This window comes from Antennarius striatus, chromosome 14 (genome assembly GCF_040054535.1).
Source record: "Antennarius striatus isolate MH-2024 chromosome 14, ASM4005453v1, whole genome shotgun sequence".
NCBI lineage: Eukaryota > Metazoa > Chordata > Actinopteri > Lophiiformes > Antennariidae > Antennarius > Antennarius striatus.
In genome coordinates, this window is record NC_090789.1 from 18,457,699 (window position 1) to 18,483,633 (window position 25,935).

The following is a 25,935-nucleotide window of genomic DNA, read 5'->3' on the forward strand; positions in this document are numbered from 1 at the left end:
TAAGAGAAAAGTGATTTTGGTCTTTTTATTATCAATGCCACTTTGTCATTTTCAAACATGGTGCTTCCAGCTAGCAGCTCTAGCAAAGAGCTCGGTTATTTATCTGCACTAAACTAACAGATTAACTCTTTGATACCCTGAGGTTCTTCATTCTGTGTCCCACTAGTAGCCTGCTTCTCAAAGTAAATCTAACATTTGAACCTCCTCAGAGCTCCCAGCAGGAACATATCAACTGTTTTGCTAAAAGGGCAATGAGAAGATGAAACCTCTACCTCTCTGTTAACAGACTGTCATGATGAAAGCTGTATTGATATTGTAGAAAATACCAAAATAAGGGGAATATCTTGTTTTCATGACCCACCTCACACTCTGTGTGCTCTCTCCTCAGGGTTTTTTCCGCCGAAGCATCCAGAAAAACATGGTGTACACGTGTCACCGGGACAAGAACTGCATCATCAACAAAGTGACGAGGAACCGCTGCCAGTACTGCCGCCTGCAGAAGTGCTTTGGAGTGGGAATGTCCAAAGAGTGTGAGTACGCTCTTCAGTATGCATGCTCTGATTTTGTGTATTATCGGGGATAAAAGTAGAATTTTGGCCACAGATTACATCAATTAAAATATAATTTAAGTCAAATTTATTTCAATAAGTAATCGTGCTAACACCTAAAACAAGCTGCTTTTTGGAGTTAGTACAATTGCTTATTAAAATAAATTTGACTTTAAATTAGAAGAATTGATGTATTGGTCCCCACAATAAGCTGGTGTTGACAGGACAACAAAACAAAAGTTAAAATACCTTAAATTCAGACGGCTGAAGTGGACTAACTTCTAAAATCTTCATAAAACAGCTACAAGTCAGGAAAAACACGTCTAATCTCTGAATTTGCGATTCCATTTAACCACTGTAGAAATAAAGAAAATGGAATTCACAACATAACCCAAAAGTAAAATCCAGAAAAAATATCATATCCATCAATTTATTCTAACATTCCTTTACGCAACCCAAACTAAATTTGCGGATGAAGCGTGTTAGGAAAATGGATGAATGAATGAATTTGGAACATGTTTTGCCAAGTCTCCAGAAACCCTAAGGTCACAGAATGAGATTGATTGAAAAGACAGTTATTGCACTTATTTACACCCTTTTTATGCTATAAAAAAAAAAAGTATGTAAGATAAGAGTGTTATTGCCGTCTCATCTGCGATGGGTGTACAATCTTGGTCCTTTTCTTTTAGGGTAAATGATTCATTTACTTCATGATAATTCACCGGATCTCTTTGAGTACACAAATGTTTCTACTCCAGTGGAATAAAATAATTCATGTCATATTTTGAATTTCCTATGAATCTTAGTCATTTCTAGCACTCACATAGTGTTGAAAAGAGGTTTATAATCTGTAGTCTGTATTTTTCCAGCAGTGACCGGTCAAAATCACTTTATGGTTTTCAATTATACTGCAAATTTTGAATGACAAGTGTGTCCAGAAATAGATTGTGAGGAGATAATTGGATATTAAATGCTAATTAGGTGCAAATGTAAATTATAATATTCTAATTTACTTCCAGTACATTACACACTCTATTTCATTCGGATATTGAGTCACACGTTGCTACTTTAATTGTAATAGAATGTGTGTTTGACCTCTGGTAGCAGTGTGTAACATGTGTTTCCATGAATGGATGCCTGTTTGTATGCACACACACAATGCATACAAATACAGCTCCTATATTGGCCCATATAAACATAGTGATCCAGGAGTTGGCTTACACGATCATCACTTGTGTGTGTGTGTGTGTGTGTGTGTGTGTGTGTGTGCGTGTGTGCGTGTGTGTGTGTGTGATATTCCTACTTGAATGGTAAGGAGCCTCCACACTTTTTTTTGGTCCTGCACTAAGACGATTACGTTGTTCATTGACACATTCAAACAACTGCAGCCTAGGAACCTTAATGATCCCATTAATTCCCAGTGCTGGCAATAGAACTAGTGGTAGAACAATTGTTATAGGTGATCTGACCATTACTCCATCTGCTGCATGCTGCCTGTAGTGGTCAGGACCATCTGATTGTGAAACTCAGTGACTGTGGTATCAGTGACCTCAGATTCCCTCTGCTCCATTGTCATCCAGAGGAATTATTAGCATTTCACAGGTTGTTGGCATCCTTTGATTGCATCAGCATTTATAGCTCAAGTCCAAATTCATGCCCCAAGGGGGGACCATTCCTTTCTCTTCTGCTGTTTCACACCTCAGCAGAGGAGTCATGGAAATGATTATGTTGTAATATCCTTTGGCTAAACCTCCCACAGGGCAAATTGATGAGAAAAGGCAAATTTCACCTATTTTTTACATGTTCCTGGATGAGAGGGATGTGTTTCTCAGACTTCTGCTCTGAACATCATGTTGAGAGTGTCCGTGCCAACTGGACATTGTTTTACCAACAAGTACTGTAGTATACCACAGACCAACTATAATGGAAAAGAACTGGGAAACTGTTTTAGAGAGAGTGGAAGGAAGGCTAAAAAACTAGAAATGGATTTTGTCAAACCTGTCTATTAGAGGTCGAGTTTTAAATTTAGATTTAGAGTTATGTCCAATCCTCAATCTGCCCAAATACTGAGATTACAGATTACTGGTGTGAAATGTTTTCAGCCTGGTATTTCAATGTCAGAGTCATAGAGTTTCTCTTTACATTTTATTTATTTATTAATTTTAATTTTAATTTTAATTTTAATTTTAATTTTAATTTTAATTTTAATTTTCGTTTTCTTTTATTTATTTAGTTTATTTTTTTCGGACATGTTAATATGACAGACTTAAATTATTTATATTATATATCATTATAATACATTATTTGCTCAAATGTGATCTCTAAATATGAGTCTATGATTAGTTTTTTTTAAGTCCAACCTGTGTTGAAAACCGTATGATATAGAAATGAGATCATCATGAGACAGTTTTATCACCTCTAAACTGCATATTTGTATATTATGCAGTATATTCTGTATTATATTTCTATATTATCCCCCTTCACCTCCCAGGTCAGATTTTTACGAGGCAAGTTTCCCATCTGATCACGCCTCTCTCCTCGTCCCATCGGGACCGTTATCTTCAACTCAAAGCTCCGACAGAGGTGAAAAAAATGATCATTGTTGCTTGACACCCACCTGGTGAGTGTTAGGGCGCTGCCATGTTAAGTGTTGTGGCAAACAGCCCAGCCTCCAGATAGATAGTGTTTATTTACCAGTGCGTCTGTTTGCTCAGAGAGACACTGCAGAGCCTGGCGGTCCACAGATGGCCGGCCGGCCGCTTCGCTGTCGCCCATGTCTGTTGTCGCAGAGCTACAGAACAGAGCAGCGCAGAAACGATGAAAAAAACAATCAAGTCAAGCACCAAGACACAGGGTGGGGCACTGTTCAGTGACTCATTGACTACTTGAAGTATTATGTATTTGAAGTGTTGTGGAAGTGGATATGAGTGATGATGAGAATCGTTGTGAACTTCCTTAAATGACCCTTCACCCCCTGGTCTCTTGGGGAGACCTTCAGAAACACTCCCTCCTCCTTAGAGGTGTGACACGTCTTAGGTTTTATTTGGGGATTGAAATCGAATGATTTGTGAGGTGATTCTTATCGTTTAAAGACGATAGAGATAGACCGTGTCGCCTATGTAGTTGAACAGCTTATATTTTTCTGTTGCTGTGCGTTTGAATTTAGATGTAACTCATACTTTGAGAACATTTAACCTTCATATTAAGCATCTCCTGCATTTGCTAAAGCGTTGGTTAATTACATTTTGGGTGTAATATATAATCATAATTATAAAAGATAATTATAAAGCTGCATTTATGTGCATTGGAAAATCTGACATTGGACAACTTCTGTCAGTCTAAGTAAAAATGCCGACACTTGTCCTGTAAAATGGATTTGTCTCCAGAAATAAAACGCAACCCATTTTAGCACCTTTCAAACCCATGGATCTAATACGAAACATAAACTGCATGGATCTTTTTTTTAAATTATCTGACGAAGACCTGAAACACCCTGATTTCCAGTGGAACAATTGTGAACGCAGACAGATCCTGAGACAAACTCACCACTGCAGAGTCTGTTCATGTGGAAGTCAGAAGTGATCACAGGCTGTACATTATGCTGCATGGATTCCCTCCTTCTGTGGGTATTAAAAAGTAATATCTTTTCACGGCCTCTTGTCTGATGCATCATTAGGATGGATCTGCTCATCCTAGCAGTAATTTGCAGTGCGGTGGTAATTGATTGCCCCGGGTGGATGGGGATGCATTCACCACTTGACTGTATTCTTAAATCATATCAAGTGTCTTCCAGCTGTGTGGACCACAACCCAGTTTGTCACCACACTCTGACAAATGAGACACCCACACATGTCCCACACTTAGCACAACGTGGATCGCCCCCCCCACCACCACCACCACCACCACCACCAATACCATTACACTGCACCATCCTACTGTAATGGGGAAAAGTGTTTAAAAGTGATTTTACTGAGTTGTGTGTCGACAGACTTTCATGGCCTGACTTTTTTTCTGCTGTATTATTTATTTTATTTTAGTATATTATTATATTTTAGAATTATATTTTATTATTGTGTACTTTATTACTTTTAAGTGGGAAGTTTCAGAGCAAGATGTGTGTATGCATACTTATATATTACATTTGTTATATTATATTTATTTTGTTATATTATATTATATTATATTATATTATATTATATTATATTATATTATATTATATTATATTATATTATATTATATTATATTATATTATATTATATTATCCTCTCCGCGGAACCATCACTTTATCGTTGTTGAGAGATTTGTGTGCACTAAGGATCCTGAGAGCTATGCTGTCGGGGGTCTTGTACTCCTGGTGGGGTCACCCAAAAAGGTCTTAGGTGAATGGCCAGAGAAAGAATGTTTCAGAAGACCCCATGACAATCAGTCAGCAGAATAGAATGAAGCCATCAGTAACACTTTTGTCACCTGACAGATTAGACGAATGTATTGAAACTACCCAGTGTTGGAGGAGGTGGGGATGTTTCCCCGTTGATACTACTGTGTGATCGCAGCCATGAATTCCAACCAACCAGGGTTTTTCCTGAAGTGAGATAAAGATAATGGTGAAATGTGTCACGGTGTTGAACTGGAAACCTTCTACTGCTCAGAGAAACGAGATGCAACAAAAACTAAACAATAAATAGATTTTGTGAAGTTATCTATTGTGATATCAAGTGAAAAACAACTTTTTCTCTGAAATTGAGTTAGAAATGCAGGCTGGATAGCAGTACAGCACAATAATATTAATACTGCTACTTCTACTACTACTACTACTAATACTACTACTAATAATAATAATACATTTTGTTTATTGAACCCTTTCCAAAGTTCTCTACAACTTTTGAGAAATGCAGTAGATCCAATGACATGTCATATTTTGGTATTTGGTATGCTCAAGAAAAATACCTTAAAGTGTCTCAAATGTGTACCCAGATCTTACACTGCAGATCTCCCACAATGCTGACAGACCCTCCTTCAGTATGAAACTACAAACTACCAACCCTCTGCTTATACCTTTCAGCGTGTCTTAAATGGAAACACAGACATGCTCGTAGTAAAATCCTATTGTTTCTTAAGTCGTACTTTGCTTTTTTTCTTTGCTGATTGAATCATACATGTGCAGCGTTTTTGGTGCTAATCCAAATCTTTTGTTCTTCAGCTGTTCGAAATGATCGTAACAAGAAGAAGAAGGAGAGCCCAAAGCCAGAACTGGCAGAGAGCTACGAGCTCACAACAGAGCTGGAGACCATCATTGAAAAGATTCGCAAGGCACATCAAGAAACCTTCCCCTCCCTCTGCCAGCTTGGCAAATACACCACGGTGAGCGCTGTGAAAAAATACGCTTTCTACAAGTCTGTACAGTAAACAGACCATAAAAATCAGTTTCGACTGTGCTCAATAGAACTGTACACTAGTTTGATCTGGTCTTGCAAACTGGCTGTTAGTGCAGAGCTCACAATGATAATCAATCTCTGTTACTGTACTCTAAATCCTCTGTAAGGCAGCTTGAGAGCTCTGTACACGACCCACTGGTGGGGCAAAGCTTCACCAACAATATTACTCTCAGTGGATATTGATTGGTCTTTAACTATGATGGAAATCCAATAAAAGTCATGAATCATAATAGCATGGTAGAGTTAACACATCATGACTTCTGGCTGAGATGGATGTGAGAGAGACGCAGTGTTTGTTTACCCCAGTTTTTATGTATGGCTGCAGCAAGAGGAGAAAGTAAAGAAAGATTCCAGCTGCTAACCTCAAACCCTCATCAGGGAAATCCTTGTCAGGCAATCTGGTCATCAGTCTGGATGAGGCAAACGTCAGCTTCCAGTTCTGGACATGTCTGAAAGGGGAATAAATGGGACAAATCTGAAGTGCCTCATGATTAGCTGAAGTAAATCAAAAACACGTATGAAGGTGGTGTTCAGGTTCACATGCTGGAGTGCAACAGTACCAAACAAGAACCAAGGCAGTCACAGACTGCAACATCCCACGACAACCCTGAATTAAAAATTTTACCCTGACCTACTGGCATAGGTCATAGATCCAAGCTAGTGCTGTGACCTACTGGCATACATCAAAGCACTAGCTTTGATCTACGGTCTCACTTACACTGGCCTTCTCCCTCGTCTTTCAAAATTTGACCCTGACTTACTTGCATAGGTCATAGATCAAAGCTAGTGCTCTGACCTACTGGCATAGGTCATAGATCAAAGCTAGTGCTCTGACCTACTGGCATACATCAAAGCACTAGCTTTGATCTACGGTCTCACTTACACTGGCCTTCTTCTTCGTCTTTCAAAATTTTACCCTGACTTACTTGTATAGGTCAGATCAAAGCTACCGTAGATCAAAGCTAGTGCTTTGATACTGTAGATCAAAGTACTAGCTTTGATCTATGGTCTCACTGATACTGATCTTCTCCCTTGTCTTTCTATCTCATCCGTTTCCTGAGTGTACAAAAGTTGAAATTTGATTTTGACCTAGTTTTCTCAAGGTCAAGGTCATCATCTCATTGTCATCCCCTGTGCTGCCTGAGTAATGTGCTTTTTGTTTCATCTCACTATCTGCAACGGTTGTGAAGATATTTGGTGGACAAATGAACGGACGGACGGACAAACATACAAACACTGACAATCACAACACATCACCGCTTTGAAGCGGGACGTAACTAGTTATCCAGAACGGCTGGTACAGTTATGAGGGCTTTATTCCCCTCGCTCATGATCACGTTTGAGAGTTCTGCGTTGCACATGAGCCCCATTAAATGCACCAAACTTCACAACCCATGAAAGGCCAGATAGCAAAGACCTGCTATTCCATTCGAGACCTTGAAGGGACGTTCTGTCAGTTTCAGCCCCCTTTGCTTGTCCAGCCTCAAAGCAGCTGACCCTATGAAAGACAGATACCTCAACTGAGTGACAGCGAGCTCCTCTTACCCCTGAGGGACGGTTCTGCACTTGTCATGACTCGGTGCAAAAAGCTGTAGGTCACATAAATGTCTCAAAATCCTCCAGAGCGAGTACGTTATGCTGCAAGTCCTTGAGTTTTCTGACAGATGAATGGATGAAGCTGGAGGATGGTTGATAGCTGGATAACAAAGCAGAGAATCCTGCACCTTGATTGGCATGCAGCCATGGCAGCGTTGTGCAGGCAGCTTTTTAAAGTGTTTTTTTTAAGCAAACTTACATATAGATTAGAGACAGCGGGGGGGGGGGGCTGTGACTGACACCGCCGCTTCACAAACAGTCTTACGTGGGAAGACGATCGAGATCGGGAGTGTGTGTTTGGAAGTCTCGTAATACCTGTCAATCATGTTTTATTGTCGTACGACAAACAAACATGATAGCAGCTGTAACGTGCAGTAATGTCATTTTGGGGGGGGGGGTTTATGGTGAATGTGTTGATGTTGAGAGATGCTAAAACGGAACAAATTTAGTTTTCCACTTTGTGTAGTTGTGTGCTGCTGCTGCCGGTGGTTCAGTGTGCAGAAAGCTTCCATCTCCATAACTCTCCCTTTCATTCGGAAGCCAAAGCTTCTAATCTTTCTAACACCTCTGTACTCCACCCTCATCCCATTCCCACTCCCATGATACACTCACTGTTTAGTGCTGAAATAAACCATCTGCATTGAGGTAAAATCCACAGAGTGGGACGGAACAGAAAAAACTCCCCGACTGCGATTCAAAGCCAGTGTTGCTGTTGTTTGTTGGAGTGGCAGTCGGGCCTCGGTAAAAGCCTTAATCTGGATTAGTGTTAATTATACTTGCTCGCAGACTGTGAGAAGTTCCTCATTATTACCAGCGATTGAATCCTGATGTGCCTTTTGAGCACTCCTCGTCAGAAACAGGAAAGAGGCTTCCGCTTTCCTCCAGATTAGGTTAAAGCTCCAATTATGTGGTGAAAATATTCAAATCCTAGTCTGCAGTGATTTAGGAGTTCATTGCTGGGTTAGCAGAGATAGCTGTATGAGCGAGAGGGGGGGGGGGCTGAGATAGACAATGAATAACGCTTCATTGACAGTGATGGTGATGAAAAACGAGACGGGCGGTTTTCAAAGACAAAATAAAACATTAGCGCTTGGCGGCGTCCGCTGGCTGCAGGCGAAGGCTGCTTCCGCTGAACGGTATACAAGTCAGTCTGGAGATATTAGACACGTTATATTTTGTCCTATTCATCACAGGTTCCGGCTTCTTTTACAGCTTTTCTCTGTCTGCATGTGTTCACACGAGCTATTTCTAGGGTGTTAGCTCTATTCTAATGTTGCAACTTGGATAAATGTCCTTAAATTAAATCAGGATTCCCCCCACCAACTTCCTTGTTAGGATCTATTGAATTACGAGACTGGTGTAAATGATTGATATTACAAGAGAGCGATTTAAAAAAAATAAGTCAAACCGCAAATTATCTCACCGTACTCCCTCCTCGGCTCCCGCTATTTCCTTCCTCCCACCCAGAGGGAAGAGAATGATAGGTTGCTTTAATATCAGCCCACCTCCACCCGCCGACATGTGTGTGTGTTGTGTAAACAACACGTTCTCTCTTTCCGTCCCACACACTCTCTTCAACCTCTCCTTCCCATCAAAAACGGACGTCAATCAGTGGAATGTGTGTCCGTAGTGCCGTTGTGTGGACTCCAGCTCGTTGCCTGTGATTTAAGCACGGCTTTAATGCGCCTCTCACTTAACCCCAGATCATATTTAGTGATCTCTCTCTCTGCTGTTCTTTATTTCTCTCTCTCTCAGGTGGCCACACAATACATTGTTTGCTCATGACAGTTCCAGCAGTCATGGCGCTAACTGCCTCATAGTGACGACTGCAGAGGGATTGGTGTGCTGTGGAGCACAGGGACAATCCAGCTCTGTCCACGGTCACTTCAGTGGGTTGCTGGAGCCCTCTCGCAGCTCCTAGAGATGGGTTTGATTTTGATGCTTTCCAACTTATTGAGTAAATTCTGATTATTATTTTGTCATTAGTAGTTTTTCCTGCCATTTTTAGCCAATAAATTAATGGGATAGCCAAGAGGTGACAGGAAAGGAATGCAGAATAAAGGACTGTCAAGACGCAAGGGGCTCTGGGTTGAATTGAACCTGTGCCAGCAGACAGAAGACTGACTTATTAACCTCAACATTTGGGGTGCATACTCTACCAGCTAAGCCAAACATGCCCCATATATTACATATATAGTAAAGGGTGTCATATTAGTTGGTCAGAGACTCTCTCAGTCTCAGTCTTCCGCATCTTTAGTGGTGTTGGACTGGGAAACCTGGCTAACTTTGAGGTACGTTTGGGCAAATTTTTGTTTTTTTTCCAGTCTGAAACTGGTGAAAACCAGCAGGATATGGCTAGTAAGCAGTAGTCATGTGACTTCTGTTGTTTTGTTTCAGAAGAGTTGAAAGTTGTTCAAACTGCTGCTATATAACTTGACTGGTGTCCATCAGAAGCTGATGCAGTAGTATTAAGTAAATGGGTGCTGTATCTGTAGCCTGTGTGTTATTTGTTAGCTGGACAGAGTTTGTAGAGAGTATAACTTTAAATTTTTTTCATATATATTATTCTGAATTGTGCATACATATCAACTATATACTGACATGGTGCCTTTTTTTGTTGAGACAGTCTTCATTTTGTGATGATGGGTGTGAGCGCCACAAGGCAGAAGGCATCCAGGCTGGGTGCAGTGGGATATTTTGGAACAGATACGCTGGTTGTTGTTTTGAGACATGTGATAACAACATGTGTGACGACCTCAGCTAGCTGCACTGCACACGACCTGAACACCTACCCAGGGATCCCATCAGATCCTTCAGTGTTCCCATTGTCGACTCCACTCAAAGTCTGATGGGTAATGTCAGTGGTTGGTCATGACTTAATGGCAGTGCATAACAGTGTAGCTACTGATGTTAAAACAAGCATAAAAGTGATTAAGACCATGGAAAAGGAATGAGTTGGAGATGACTAGATCGCATAAAGGGATTTTCTTGATCCGGGTTCGAGTGGAGCTTTGGTCGGAATGATGTTCAGTAGGCTGTTAAAGCTCCTCTTTAGTCACAACTGGTTATGCAAGACCAAGAGAATAGGAGTCAGATACAGACAGAGGAGATAAGGATCAATCAATCAATCAATCAATCAATCAATCAATCAATCAATCAATCAACTTTTATTTTTATAGCGTTTAATCACATCTGAAGACATTTCAAAGCGCTTTACAGATAGAAAGCCAGCAATGCCCTCCAGAGCAAGCATAAGTGACGGTGGCAGGGAAAAACTCCCTCATTGAGGAAGAAACTCTGGGCAGGACCCAGGCTCTGGAGGGCGGTCATCTGCCTTGACCTGTTGGTTGGGAAAGAGAAATACACTGGGGACAGAGATAGGTCAAGTAAAAGAGACGGAGGGAGAGAGAGAGTGGCAGATAGGCCAGTTTGAGTTTAATGTCCACAGTGCGCTGTCGCTGAATTGGGGGCGGGATTTCCAGGCATTTGGATATCCTGTCTTCCATCCGCGTTCTCCACCTGTGGAACAGAGGCACAAAGACGGCGGCAGTATCGTGCAGACAGAGAGTGTAATTTGACAGTAATAATAAATTCTAAAAGCATAGAAAGATAAAGAAAGAAGTGACAGAAGCTCCAGATTATCTCCCTTTAACGGGAGAGACGTAGAAAAATACCCTCAGCAGCCTAGGCCTATAGCAGCATATCTAGTGGGGTTTTTGTTATTTCAATTGTAAGCTCTATCAAAGAGGAGGGTTTTTAGTCTACTCTTAAATAAGCTGAGAGTGTCTGCCCCTCGGACCGAGGCTGGGAGATCGTTCCAGAGTAAAGAGGTCAGATAGCTGAAGCTTCTGCCTCCTGTTCTACTCTTAAAAACCCGACGGGTCACTAGAAATCCTGCATCCTCTGATCGAAGGGCTCTGGGTGGGTGATACACTTCAATAAGATCTTCAATGTAAGACGGAGCCTTACAGTGGAGAGCTTTATATGTGATCATGAGGACTTTGAATTGTATTCTATAATTAATCTGGAGCCAATGAAGTGACGCTAGGACAGGACAGATGTGTTCTCTCCTCCCAGTTCAGTCAGTCAGCGGGCAGCTGCATTCTGAACTAACTGTAGAGTCCTAATAGAGGAGCTAGAACAGCCCATAATAAGGAATTGCAGTAATCCAATCTAGAAGTAACAAAGGCATGAATGATTTTTTCTGCATCTTCAAAGGATTAGAAATTTCTAACTTTAACAATATTTCTCCAGTGAAAGAAGGCTGTCCGGGATACAGACTTGATATGAGAATCAAAGGACAGATCTTGATCAAAAATCACTCCCAAGTTCCAGACTTCATTGGTGGAGGACAGAGCAATGCTACCTAAGCAATGTTAGAGAAATCATCTCTAAGATGCTTCGGCCCAATAATAATGACTTCAGTGTTGTTACTGTTCAACATTAAGAAATTGTGGAGAAGGATTTAATATCCCTGAGGCAGGTTTACAATTTAATTAGCTGATCAGATTTATTTGTTTTCATTGATAAATATATTTGAGTATCATCAGCATAACAATGAAAAATAATGTTATGTTTCCTTATAATATTGCCCAATGGTAACATATACAGATTAAACAGAATAGGCCCCAGAACGGATCCTTGAGGTACTCCACAGGTGAGAGTCCCTCGAGCTGAAGATTTATTTTTGACATAGACAAACTGACATCGGTCGGATAGATATGACCTAAACCAGTCTAGAGCTGAGTTTTTATCCCAACCTCCTCTTCCAATCTCCTTAAAAGAATATTATGGTCAACAGTATCGAATGCTGCACTCAGGTCTGACAAGACTAGAACAGACAGAAGACCTTTATCTGACGCTGTTAAAAGGTCATCTGTGACTTTTAGCAGTGCAGTCTCCGTACTGTAGTTTGTCCTAAAACCTGACTGAAAATCCTCTAACAGATTGTTCTCTAACAGGTAGTCATTTAGCTGTTTGGCTACTACGTTCTCTAGGATCTTAGATAGGAATGGCAGGTTAGAGATCAACCTGTAATTTGAGAGGATGCCAGCATCTAGGTTTGGTTTCTTAAGGAGGGGCTTGATCACAGCTACTTTGAAAGATTTCGGTACATAACCTATTTTTAAGGATTGATTAATTATGGATAGTACAGGTTTATTTATTAATGGTAAAACCTCTTTGAGGAGCGTACTTTGAATTTTGTCTGGTAGACAGGTGGGGGGTTTAATAGAGGAAATTAGGGAATTTAAATCGGAGAGTTCCATTTGCTGAAAACACTCCAGGGTATCGCCAGAATTAGTCGATTCCTCTGCTAACTTGTTTGGCAATACATGATGGATCTCATCTGTAAGATTTGTAATTTTGCTTTGGAAAAATCTAAGAAAGTCATCACATTCCAGATTTAAAGGACTGGTAGGCTCCATACTGTTGTGTTTCTTAGTCAGCCTGGCTACAGTGGTGAAAAGACACCGAGGGTGGTTTTTATTTTCCTCTATTAAAGTAGAGTAGGAAGTATTTCTACTTCTACCGAGAGCCTTCTTATATGAGGTGAAGCTGTCTTTCCAGGTTGAATAGGCTAGGTCAGTTTTTGTCAATCGCCAGATTCCCTCCAGCCTGGGGGGGGGGGGCACTGTTTAAGGTCGAGGACTGACGAGTTAAACCACGGCGCTGACCTTTCCTGTTTTTAATTTTTCTTTTCAACGGGGCTATGTCATCTAGACTTGTCTTTAGGATGTTAGCCATACTGTATGTGAGAAATTCAATATTCTGGCTCGTACGAGAATAGGGGTCAGGGGAGCATACTGACTCTAAGGCTGAGGGGATTTTTTCTTTAAATCTAGTTATTACTGAATCAGTGACTGATCTGATCAAGATGGTTTTATTCTAGGGGTTATTGTTAATTAGGGCAAAGTCAAAAGAAGTCGTTTTGTGGGAAAATAGTCAAGTGCCCTATATCTACACCGTGGGTAAGAATAAGATGGAGGGTGTGATGGTGTTTATGGGTAGGACCATCCACCAACTGTGAGAAGCCTAGAGAATCTAGCATAGACGTGAACCCAGTGCAGAAACTATCGTTCACACTGTCGACATGAACATTGAAATCCCCTATTACTATAACCTTATCTTTGGTAGCGGCCAAATTAGATAGAAATTCAGAAAATTCTATCCAAAAAAAAGACGAATATGGTCCAGGAGGACGATATTCAATTACAAATTCAATAGAATCAGTTAGTTTATTTGAGGACTGCAGCACATTCATGCTAAGGCTCTCAAAACTACTGTAGCTAGACTCAGGTTTTGGGTTAATTGCTAATTTAGAGTTGTGAACGGCTCCACGCCACCTCCTCGTCCACTATCACGCGCTATGTGACTGTTGATGTGGCTGGGAGGAGAAGCTTCGTTAAGGCTAACGTATTCATCTAAAAATATCAATACTGTGATCAATTATTAGATCATTGACTAAAAGAGCCTTCGATGATAATGATCTAATATTCAAAAGACCAGATTTAATTCTCCTGTCCGGAATTTGTCTGGGCACACATTTAATGTGGATTAAGTTATTGTGGTTAATTGAAGCAGTATTTCTAGATTTTAGCAGTCTAACACTTCTATCTAAGGAGTATTTCAGTGTTTTATTCAGCAGACAAATTGTTTGGCAGGTAAAATATCATGTGGTTTGGTACAAGTCCAGATACTAGATGATCAAAGATAACGGCTCAGATGAGGAGTATTATTCAGTACGTCCATCATCACCGCTGTCTGTCAACAGACTCCCTTTAGTAATACATGATCTGAATGGTGTTTGGGGCCAGAAACTTCAAAGGTGTATTGTGGGACTTCAGGGGCATTTATGAATAGTTAGTAAGAGATAGTGGACCTTTAAACCTGCTGCGAGCTGAATGTCCCTCTGAACGTCTGTCTCTGATACCTGAAACAATCCTTTCATACCAGCTTCTTACAGAAGCAACATGTTTTTAATAAGCAATGAAAGTTGGAGGAATTTATTTGCTATACTACCCACATTGTGTTATTTGTCTGCCTTCTATCCCAAATATATCTGAAAAAGTTTCCAATGCTTTCTTAATTAACATCTGTGCAGCGATGGATTTTGTGCCAATAGGTGATTAAATTTGATGACATATGTGGGTGTGGGTGTGATTTTTCAGCTGTCTTCAATTATACAAGATAATAATAATATTATAAATAATATTGTATATTTTTATTACTCTTTGGCAATATCATGAAAAACAATAAATAACTAAACAAAATAAAAATATCCAGACATGGATAACTCATGATGTTCCAGTATTATGCAGCATCGGATCCAGATCTAGAATGTAATCCCAGACAGCATTATTAGTTTGACTATTAAAATCTATGAGTCAGGGAATGAATGCCTGCAGCTCTAATCACTGTCATCACCAAAAAAAAAAAAAAAAATTAGGACCAAAGCTTCAGAATTGTGTTTTTTTTAAATTGATTTTATTGTTAAAATAAATTTTAAATGCAAACAAAATAATGTGTTGTTCTTTGATCATCTTGAGGTGATGGTAAAGTCCCAAATATTAACACGAAAAGAGATGTTCAAGTTTTAAAGGGCAAATCTTGTCTTGGCTTTTACTGTATCCAGCATGTCTGTGTGTGTGTGTGTGTGTGTGTGTGTGTGTGTGTGTGTGTGTGTGTGTGTGTGTGTGTGTGTGTGTGTGTGTGTGTGTGTGTGTGTGTGTGTGTGTGTGTGTGTGTGTCACCTCCTTCACTGTGAGGTTGTCCTTGCTACATGCGGAGAGTCATCCATGAAGAACAGATGGGCTATTACATGTAAACTATCGGAAAACAAACAAATGATCATCAGTCGCTCCGTCTCCACCATCAGCCTGCACACTACCGCGCTCCCCTCGCTTCACCCAAACAATTCTCCAACTGCTCCTCATTCTCTTTGAATCTGTCCATCATAATATCTCCTGCTCTGATAGCCTTCTCTTTCTTCCGTGTTTCCTTTCTCTCCTGACTGTTTCGTGTGTTTTAAAACTTTGTTTAGTGTTCGCTTAAAGAGGCTCCGTCGAAATAAGCTCCAATTAGTGTATCAATCGTATATCAAAACTGAGTGCAATATTTGAAAAAAAATTAGTATTTTATATTTCAGTATTGTGATTATAAAGAATTTGGTTTGATCCTCAGTCAAAAGAATCTAACAAACAAAACAAAAGCACACTTCTGAATCCCCAAAGAACCTCACAACCTCAGCAGCAGACAAGAAAATAAAATGAAATAAAATAAAGTAAAAGAAAATTAAGTAAAAGAAGAAAAAAAGAAAAGAAAAAAAACTGAGAAATCCTCCAAAGAAGCCCATTGATAGTCAAGTTGACTTCACAGTAAACAAAAGACAATAGATGCACTTCAGGTAATTTACAAAGGCAAAAGAGAAAAGGCACGCAATGTGCGTCTAGATAATTTAATAGAAATTAATTATGTGATTTTTGTGATTAAGACAATTTGTGGGAAAAATAGTCACAATTTGACGGATGCTTTCCTGGTTTACGCAAATGAGAAATGTTCACAAGTTAACAAATCTGTGGTCCATGAGCTAGAAATTCAACCCAACCAGAGGAATAGGGAGCCATACATTTGAATTAACCTCAGACAGAAAAACAAAGATTCCCCTCGTTGAGTTTTCATCAAAAGCTATTAGTGACACACCAATCTCACCTTCGTTATTATCTCACCTCTCATGACCAAAACACCCAGATTTGAAGCTTCTCTTTCCTCCCCTCTCCTACAAGGCCTGTCTGCTCTCAGATACTTCTCCCCCTTTCATCTGTCATCTTCTCCCTTTCTTTCCTCTCCCTGGTGTCTTATAGCACTTACACTTTTTCCTCTTCCTGCACATTTCTATCTTCCGCTATGTTTTCATTGTTCCCTGGCTTCAACCGATCCCCACACCCCTTCAGTGTTAGTGTAGCTACTGGACTGTATTGCTGTTTTAATGGCACCTTTGGCTTCAAACTACTCAGCGCTACCTGTCACAGGTCTGTTTTTGCACCCCATCATTGTCGAAGCATCCCACTGACACTGTTTCGCTCATTAACGCAGGGACTGGATGCCCTGCTCGGCTCAGCGTATTCACAACAAGTGTCCTGCCAGTGTTTGTGAGAGCTCAGGACTTATGGAGCCTATTTACTGTATGTAAGTTTGGCACATATAGAGAAGAATGAAGAGGATGCGCTGAGGAGATCATTAGCAGCAGTCTGTGCAATGACAAATATAGCTGCAGTCTAGCCTAGCAGCTTATTCTCTGTTGGCGTATTTTTGTGTTGCAGAACTCGAGTGCAGACCACCGTGTGAGGCTGGACCTAGGCCTGTGGGACAAGTTCAGTGAGCTGGCCACTAAGTGCATTATCAAGATCGTGGAATTTGCCAAACGAGTGCCTGGCTTCACAGGGCTGACCATCGCGGATCAGATCACGCTCCTGAAAGCTGCTTGCCTGGACATTCTGGTAGGTGTAATGGGATCAGGTCTACAGGAATCTCCCAGTAGTGATAATATTAGTGTGAAGCATCTCGGTCTCAAACTACAACCAAGGCAGTCACAGACAGCAACACTCCTGAATTCAAAATTTTACCCTGACCTACTTTTATAGGTCAAAGATCAAAGCTACTGCTCTGACCTACTTTCACTAGCTTTGATCTACGGTCATATTCACACTGGCATTTTCCCTCGTCTTTCTTATCCAGTTCCTGAGAGTACAAAAGTTGAAATTTGACCTTGACCTAGCTTTTTCAAGGTCAAGGTCATCATGTCATTTGCATCCCCTTTGCTGCCCGAGTAATGTGCTTTTTGTTTCATCTTTCTATCTGCAACGGTTGCGAAGATATTTAGTGGACTACCCAACGGATGAACGGACGATCACACACAACTACAATACATCACTGCTTTGAAGCGGGATGTAAAACTTTGATAAAAGGTTGAATTAAGTTACTAGTGTCATGGAAGATTATCTGTTAACTCCACTCTGAATTAAAGTGAAGATATTAGTATTTCAATAGGAGGCAAAGAAGCATTGCAAGGAGTTAGCATTGAATATCTCAAAAAGATGAATTAGCAGGTAGCTTCTTATAGAGGTTCCATCCCAAAGTACATAGTGTTATTTGGTAAGTTGCACATTTGACCAAGCATATCAACCACTGATCATACATTTGACTCATTACATATGCATCGTAGATATTCTTTAGGAAACTAATATTTTTTATGGCAATGAAACATGTAATGGTATGTGGCTTCTACAGAAATTTGTGGTGTTCTTTTCATCAAAAAACAAAAAAAGATTAATGATGATATATGTGACCTTTTCTTCAGACTAGCCTAACTCTTAATACCAGCAGCTGTAAAGTTTCATTCAAAAGTACATGTTGGATATCTTGTGACATCTTCCGTCTATTTGTTGAACATAAAACTGGTTAGCATGGTTTTTGTAATTCGTCTTAAAAAATAATTTATTCTGATATCCATTATCTGTATGAAAGAGTCAATTTGAGAAGTTATATTTTTGAGGGAATTTATAATGGACCTGCTTTGCATACTGCCATCCTAACTGTTTCCTCCATGCTGACATAAGCTAATATACTGTATAATATATTAAAATACTGTATATACTATATAGTATGGGCAGCATGGAGGCAAAGTGGGTAGTGCTGTCACCTCACAGCAAGAAGGTTCTGGGTTTGATTCCTTTCTGTGTGGATTTTGTATGTTCTCATTATATCTGCATCGGTTCTCTTTCGTTCTCCGGCTTCTTCCCACCTCCAAAAACACGCAGCTTAGGTGAACTGGTCACACCAAACTTTCCATATGTGTGAGTGTGAGTCTGTGCGTGTGTGTTTGTTTGTCTTTCCTGTGGCCCTGCGATGACTTGGTGTCTTATCCAGGGTGTATCCTACCTTTTGCTTGTAGCCAGATGGTATAGGCTCTAACTCGGCCATGACCCGCAAGGCAGGTAAACAGCTACAAACAAGACGATTGTGATTGTCTCTTCTACAAGAATGGGGATGGAGTTTTTTAGTATTTTTTTAAATGGCTACTGTGTGATGCCATTGGATTCCCACAAGCTGATTTATACATTGAAACTTGTAGATTTATTAATGGTTAATCAATCATTTAATGCCATACAGATCTTTGACCACATCATAGAGGTTGTCTCAATATTGTAAATGTTGCGTAGTTGTACAAACATTGAGTTCTTTTGCTCAGTTCAAGTCAGTTGACATAAGTCAATGCAGGAGGCCGTGGGTTTGAATCCCGGTCAGGGTGAACACTATCCAGTGAGGATCCTTAGGCAAGACCCTTAATGCTATACCAGCCTACCTCAGCTATGAGCGAACACAATAATGACAGAGTCATACCGACTCGGACATTGCCCAGGTCAATAAGGTCCGCGTCAGTTGCTAGGGAACCAGGACAGTCTGATTAGAAATGGGTTACTGGAACAAGACACACATGGACAATGGCAGAGAATACGGAGTTGTTGGAATGCTACTACACAAGTAATCCCAGAGAGAGGGGATATATGGGGTGGATGTGGGACCAATGAATGCTTCAAAACCCACAATCAAGGCTGACAAAGAAACAGCTGTTAGCCCAGTGTTCCAACATCCGTAACCGAAAACTGCTGTCACAACTAGAGATCGATGAAATACTACAACAATGCTACGGCAAGGGGGAGCCAGGACGCCAGGTCAGCGGTCTGTGCAATGATTTCACCACCACCACCCCCAATCCGAGATTTGGTACCAAACCCCAACAGTTATAGACGGTCTCAATACAACAGCTGCTGACCTGAGAAGGAAGATCATGACCCAACTGGAAACCTGGAGCCTCCGACAAATACCGAAGCTGTGTTGTCAAGTACCTTCAGAAGATCTTCTAGAAGATGTGAATGCTGCGATAAGAACCATCCCCACAGGTAACATAGCTGAGACCAACAAGCTGATTCACAGTACAGCAACAGTAATCCTCGAGATGCTGGGATATAAGATTGGTACAGAGCATAACAAGCAATACTCACCATGGGCGAGACGGTTAGACCTCCTACAGGAGGAGAACCCTGTCAGTAATTTAAAAAATATGAACTAACAGCAGGTAGTGACAGTGTTCTTACAGGTAGTCTTCATTGCTGCTCCAACTTTCAACCTGACCTGAATTGTCTTCAGTCTTGATGTTGGTGAACGTCTCCATGAACATAAATACATTGTGGGTTCATTTCCTGTCAGAACTTCACAGAGATGTGGAGAAAAGAAAGACTGCAGATGACGCCAACAGGAAAGAAGAAAAGACGACATGAAGTCTGACATCAGAGCAAACTGTTCACTTAGTCTGAGATTTGCTGAGTTATTGTGACGTGACGTGAAAATGAATCTATGTGGTGTTAATGTTACGCTGCTCGGCGGAGGTTGTGGCAGGAAGGGGAACTACAGTAGGCGCACGTGGCATTGCGTATTTTCTCTCTCTCCATCCTCCTCATCTCTATCTAACTTCCCATCTCTCTCTGTCTCTTTGATATCTTTCTCTGGCTACTGATCGATTCCCCCATCTTCCTCTCTCTTTATTTACTATTCACTCACCCCAAACCGTTAAAGCAGAGGGCTGCCCCCATTGATTCTGGCATTTGTTTTGTGCATTGTGACTCTTAAGAGGCAGCTTTTCCTCACCGCTGTCATGCAGTTTTTGCTGAACCAGGATTGTTGGGTGTTACTTTTCTATTCATTTATTTCATCACTTCTGTGAATGTTGGGATTTGTACCAATTTTAAACAACTATCAATTCTTCCACATTCATTTTTGTGCTTTTTGGCAGAATTATATTTTTGAAAATTGAATCCTCAGCTCGTTATAATTTTAAATATTTTGTACATAATAATTGTTAAATTAAAAAAAAATAGATGAGAAATATGTGTAACAGTTAATCAAATGTAAGTCAGTGACTTGTTGGCAATAAATAAAACAATTCCTTCAACCTTTTCAGTGTGTCAAAGTAGCATAATTATTATAGCGCTTTGAACCAAAAATTTTTGCCAATTCAATCAATCAATCAACCTTTATTTATATAGCGCTTAATCACATCAGTAGATATTTCAAAGCACTTTAACAGACAAAAAAAACCCAACATAACCCTCCAGAGCAAGCATAAGCGACAGTGGCGGGGAAAAACGTCCTCATTGAGGAAGAAACTCTAGGCAAGACCCAGACTCTGGAGGACAGTTGTCCGCCTTAACCGGTTAGGTGGGAAAGGAAATGCAGATGTAGAGCACAGAAGTTAAGTTAGTAACAGTGTGAATGGCGACTTGGAGAGAGAGGTGGGACAGGAGGAGGAGTAACAGAGAGAGTCAGAGAGAAGGAGGAGTAGAGAGGAGCTCAGTGAGTCTGGATGTTGAGTCTCCAGCAGTGTAGACCTATAGCAAATAACTAGGCAGCCTAAGCTTCCTTATTTGTAAGTTTCCTGAAAAAGAAACATTCGTAGCCTAGTCTTAAATAATGAGAGGGTGTCTGCCACCTGAACCGAGGTAGGGAGGTGGTTCCACAACAGAGGGGCTCGATAGCTAAAGGCTACACTATGGTTAGTATTAGTTAGTTAGTATTAGTATTTCCGAACAGAAACAGTGTTATAACATTTTCGGTTTTACGTTCCACCCATGGACTGACATTCCTGAACTGGTTACGACAAAAAAATATTGTTGTAACCAGTGGAACTGGTTAATAACGTTCCTTGTAAATAAAAAATAGGCAGGCAGCTTTAGGACTTTTAAATTGGTAATTAAAGTTTTTAGTTTACATACTGTAGATTTGTCCCTACAGTAAACAGGACAACAGCACTGATCCAGTAACGGAACAGACGATGTTAAATCAGAGAAACACGGAGAAGCTGCGGCAGCTTATGACACTACAAAGTTTGCGTATGTCTGATCTCACCGGGGAGCGAATACGTGAAGCTGAACGAAGCGTCTTGTGATCAGTTAAGAACAGACAGAAAACACCAATAAATGTCCGGAGCATCGGAGGAAGTCCACCAAAAGAGCTAGAAAGAGCTGGCAGTTTGGGGAACTCTTCTCTGAAAATGTTTGCAGTCAATGAGTTCACGTCTAAGTCAAACTTATTTTTCAGATTGACAGACTGCAGTGTTTACCTGTTATAAATATAAACGGGATTGGGAGACTGTCTTTTCCTTGACTGCCGGTGATATGTCTCAACTTCTCTCCACTAGGAAGTGAAACATCAGGTCATGTTTCACTTTCAAGAACAAAAAAACCCAAAAAAAACCCGGAATAAATAGTTACAATTATTTCGAATGACCAATTCTGTTCTGGGATATTAAAAAAATAATAATAATAATTATTATTATTATTATATAAGTAATATAAATAATATAAGTAATATAAATAATAATAATATAAGTAATATAAATAATAATAATATAAGTGTTTGGTTTCGTTTTCGTTCCAGGCGAAATACCAAAAGTTTCTGGTTTTCATTTTCGTTCCATGAACCAGTTCAAAGCCCTGCTAGATACATGAGGACTAGTTTACTACTACGTATGTTTTTAATTCAGTCCGTTTCAATGGCAATGCCACATATCAACGTGGATGGTTGACTAAGTCGTATCAGATGTGACAAAGTGGCGTGAACTCACAGGGACCCAGAGGCGAGAAGTTGAGGTCTGGTTGTAATGACTCTCGGGTTCTCACTGAGACGTCAACATCCACCCTCTCACACTTTATGTGGTGAAGGGCATAGATATTATGTACAATGGATGAACAGGGAGGAAACATCAAACACTGTGTGTGTGTACGTGCGTGTGTGCGTACACGTGTGTGTTTGTGTGTGTGTGTGAGTCTAAACGCGGTGCAGGCCAGCCGGTTTGAACCGCCACCAGTAGCCATGTTTTATTCTGTTTCATGTCGCAGACACGCCTGCCACTCACTGTCAGAGCCAGCCCACTCAAATAGCTTCAAAGGCTACTGTAGGCTTCACATCCATCATCAGCTGCTTTGTTCGATGTACAGATACAAACACACACATGCTGCACAGTAGGGAGATCCAAAGGTCGTTCGGTGGAGTTTACAAGGTCGTTGTTGTGTCGCTCTATCTCCTGGTGTTTATGGGAAGTTTTTAGGGGAAAGAAAGTTCTACAAAATTAGTGAAAAATTTCTTCCCTCTTTTCTTTTATTAGTCCACTTGATAATGTGATCATTTGCCACACACATACACACACACATGCATGCAGAAACACACATCCACACACACACACACAGATACACATACACCACTTTAGCTGGTAATAATTGTAGCACTTGAAGTCAGCATCTTCTCAGTGTTTAAGACATATATATAAGCTCAATGGCTAGAGGACCTGAGAGTAACAGGAAGTAACCAACTGAATGGTAGCCATCCAAGAAAAACTTTCAAAAAGTTTGACAAAGATCTACATGTATTGACTGAAGAATATCAAGCTGCAAACCAGGAATGAGCAGAACATCAACTCACTGATCCACACCCTCAAGACCTACAGCAGTAGCATATTGGTGACATTCACTCTGTCCAGATGTTGCCAGATGGTATGACAGAGTGACATGATGAGCCCATATGAAGATGATGGACTACCAGAGAGCAACAAAGGAGATTTTCAGAATAGGTAGAAATAACTTGAGATCCTACAGACATCACAAAATGGTCAACCACAACCTAATACCTTCAGAGAGGTGTTATGATTTGGGGACTTTTCTGGGCTCTAGGGGCCACTGTGACTGTGTTATTAAGTATTTGGTTGGGTGATTGTGCGTTTTATGGTGTGTTGTACCATGTGCTCTAGTTTCTCCACCCCTCCTTGTGTGTATTTTGGGTCTGTCACCTGAAGCCAAAAATTGTCTGTCAATTACTGGTCGTACTTAAACCTGGTTTTCTGTTAGTGCAGTAATGAGTCTTCATTGGATTGTTATGGTGAGTTTGACTGAGAACTTTGATTTGTCGTTTTTCACATTGCCTGTTGTGGATTTTTTGGCTTTGAGCTATTTATTGAAGTTTTTGTTTCGTATTGTGGATAACTTAGATTATTCCTGCATTATAGTTGTTACTTTGCATTTTGGATAACTGTCTCTTGCTCTGCCTTAGTTGATTTATACTATTTGTAACCTTTTGCATGGAATTTCTGAGATTTAAAATACTTTATTAAAACAGATCTTTGATGTTGCCTCAGCATTTGAGTCTCCTCTTTTGGCATAGTCAATCAATCAATCAATCAATAATGTTTAGAAAACTGCTCTACTGACCCACTGATCTGGGCTGAGTTCCTGATCCCAGCGCAACAAGAGGTAGACAAGTCCTTAGAAGTCCACTGAGTGGTAAAACAAACAAAAAATTAGACGGGGCCATCAATCTACATACACTGGCTGTTATCAGATGCCCTACAGAGATGATAAGCTGACCAAAGGAGGAGACAGAAGATACAACCACCATCAGATAGACGAAAGTGGAGATATCACCAAGACCTAACAATGGTTCAAAAATGCTGACTAAAAGACAGCATAGAGGCACGAATCATGGCAGCACAAGAACAAACCCTCAGCACATTGTCCATTGAGGACAGAGTTTACAGTAAACAAGACCCAAGGTGCAGGTTATGCAGAATTTCCCCTGAGACAAGCTAGAACAGCACGACAGAGTGGGATGGTGTACAGGAAAATCTGTCTCCAGTATGGACTTGGAAGTGTTCAAATCCCAGTGGAGATGTATCACCAAACCTGGTTGGGAACAACAAGGTCATGACCCTGCTGGGTCTTAGTAGCCACTTTGGGCGTTGGTTTCCATCACACATGTGTGTTGGTTCAGTGTTTACCAGCTTCTGTCGAGAACCATTGTTGAGAACCATTGGGTCTCAACAGGATGTGATGAGTCTCTCATCAGACATCACATTAATCTCATGCCCTCTATCTTCCTTTTGCACTGGTGGCCTATTCTATACTGTCAGGACCTCCACTACTCTGGTGTTTTATAACATTGGGTATTAATGTGTGGGTCGTGAAAGATAATGAAAGAGCTCAAATTTTTTCCACTCTAACAGCACTGCCTGTCTGTCCTTTCCCCTGTTTGTGTTTTCTCTTCCTGTCTCCTTCTGGTTTCCCCCTGAACTCACAGAGGTACAGCACTTCCCTCACTGGCTAACAATAGGAAACTCTAATAAAAAACCAAGAAAGTTAGTGTTTGATTGGATCTGGATTAAGGGGTGGATCTGTTATAATAGTCTTCACTACCTCTACCGTTGTTAGTCATGATTTTTGTTTTTTTTAATGACACTTTTGAATTGATTATTAGAATTCTGTTTTGATGTAATTAAAAGGGACTTGTCACTATGTCTCCCTTCTATTGAATCCCCGCTGATTGTTTCTCTCCATGTCAGATCCTGCGTATCTGCACGAGGTACACCCCTGACCAGGACACCATGACTTTTTCAGATGGACTGACCCTCAACCGGACACAGATGCACAATGCTGGCTTCGGCCCGCTCACAGACTTAGTGTTCACTTTTGCCAACCAACTGCTGCCCATTGAGATGGACGACACAGAGACCGGCCTCCTCAGCGCCATTTGTCTCATCTCTGGAGGTGGGTGAGCCAGGTGCTGATGCTAGAGATTAAGTAAGGGGGGGAGACAAGATCAGAAAGATTTGAAATACAATGGGTGTCAATGTAAAGCAATTTCTTTCTACGGTATGTGCAGAGACTGAGCTCCTAGAATAAGATCTAATTATCTCTTAGCCTGTAACTTGTCAGATCATTGCACTCACACACCTCTGCTCCCCTCAGAGCTGTTATTAATATCTCTCTTGAGTAATCTAATTTCAAGTGATCAGCTCTAAGTCGTGTATATGTGTGAATGTCAGGTATTCTTTGCCTTGAACAATCATCTCCAAATCTGGATTGTACTTTGAGGTGACACTTGCGGTATTTCTTTCATGAATGTCAGTCAGAACATGTCGATGCTTTGATTTCACATGTTTCAGGTTAGAAAAGACAGACTGTTGACCCAAACATTGACAGTATTGGGGTATTTTCCATTGGCACACTTTTCCAGAACTCAATGGTCCCTTTCCTTAAAGCAGGTTTCAGTTGGTCTTCCTCACAAAAGTCAATCATTTCCAACTCAAAGCGAAAATGCGCATTTAAAAATAAAAAACACAAACTTGTATATGAATGTGAGAGCCGTACGAAACCAGGCAAAGAACCGCATGCAGCTCAGAGGCTGCTGTTTAACCCCAGCGACTAGAAGAGAGGACAGACACGGACTCCCACATCATCTCAGCTACTCTATGC

General features: G+C 40.6%; 1 protein-coding gene across 1 annotated transcript in view; it reads left to right on the plus strand.

The window, feature by feature from the left end:
* The first annotated feature begins 388 nt into the window (after positions 1 to 388).
* The window catches only part of LOC137607360 (retinoic acid receptor beta-like), a 34,793-nt gene continuing 9,246 nt past the window's right edge, over positions 389 to 25,935 (plus strand). Inside the window, exons 1-4 of the mRNA XM_068333062.1 lie at positions 389 to 530; positions 5,749 to 5,909; positions 16,900 to 17,076; positions 25,023 to 25,227. Coding sequence (XP_068189163.1) covers positions 419 to 530; positions 5,749 to 5,909; positions 16,900 to 17,076; positions 25,023 to 25,227 — 655 coding nt within the window. The 5' untranslated portion in view covers positions 389 to 418. The remainder of the gene's footprint in view (positions 531 to 5,748; positions 5,910 to 16,899; positions 17,077 to 25,022; positions 25,228 to 25,935) is intronic.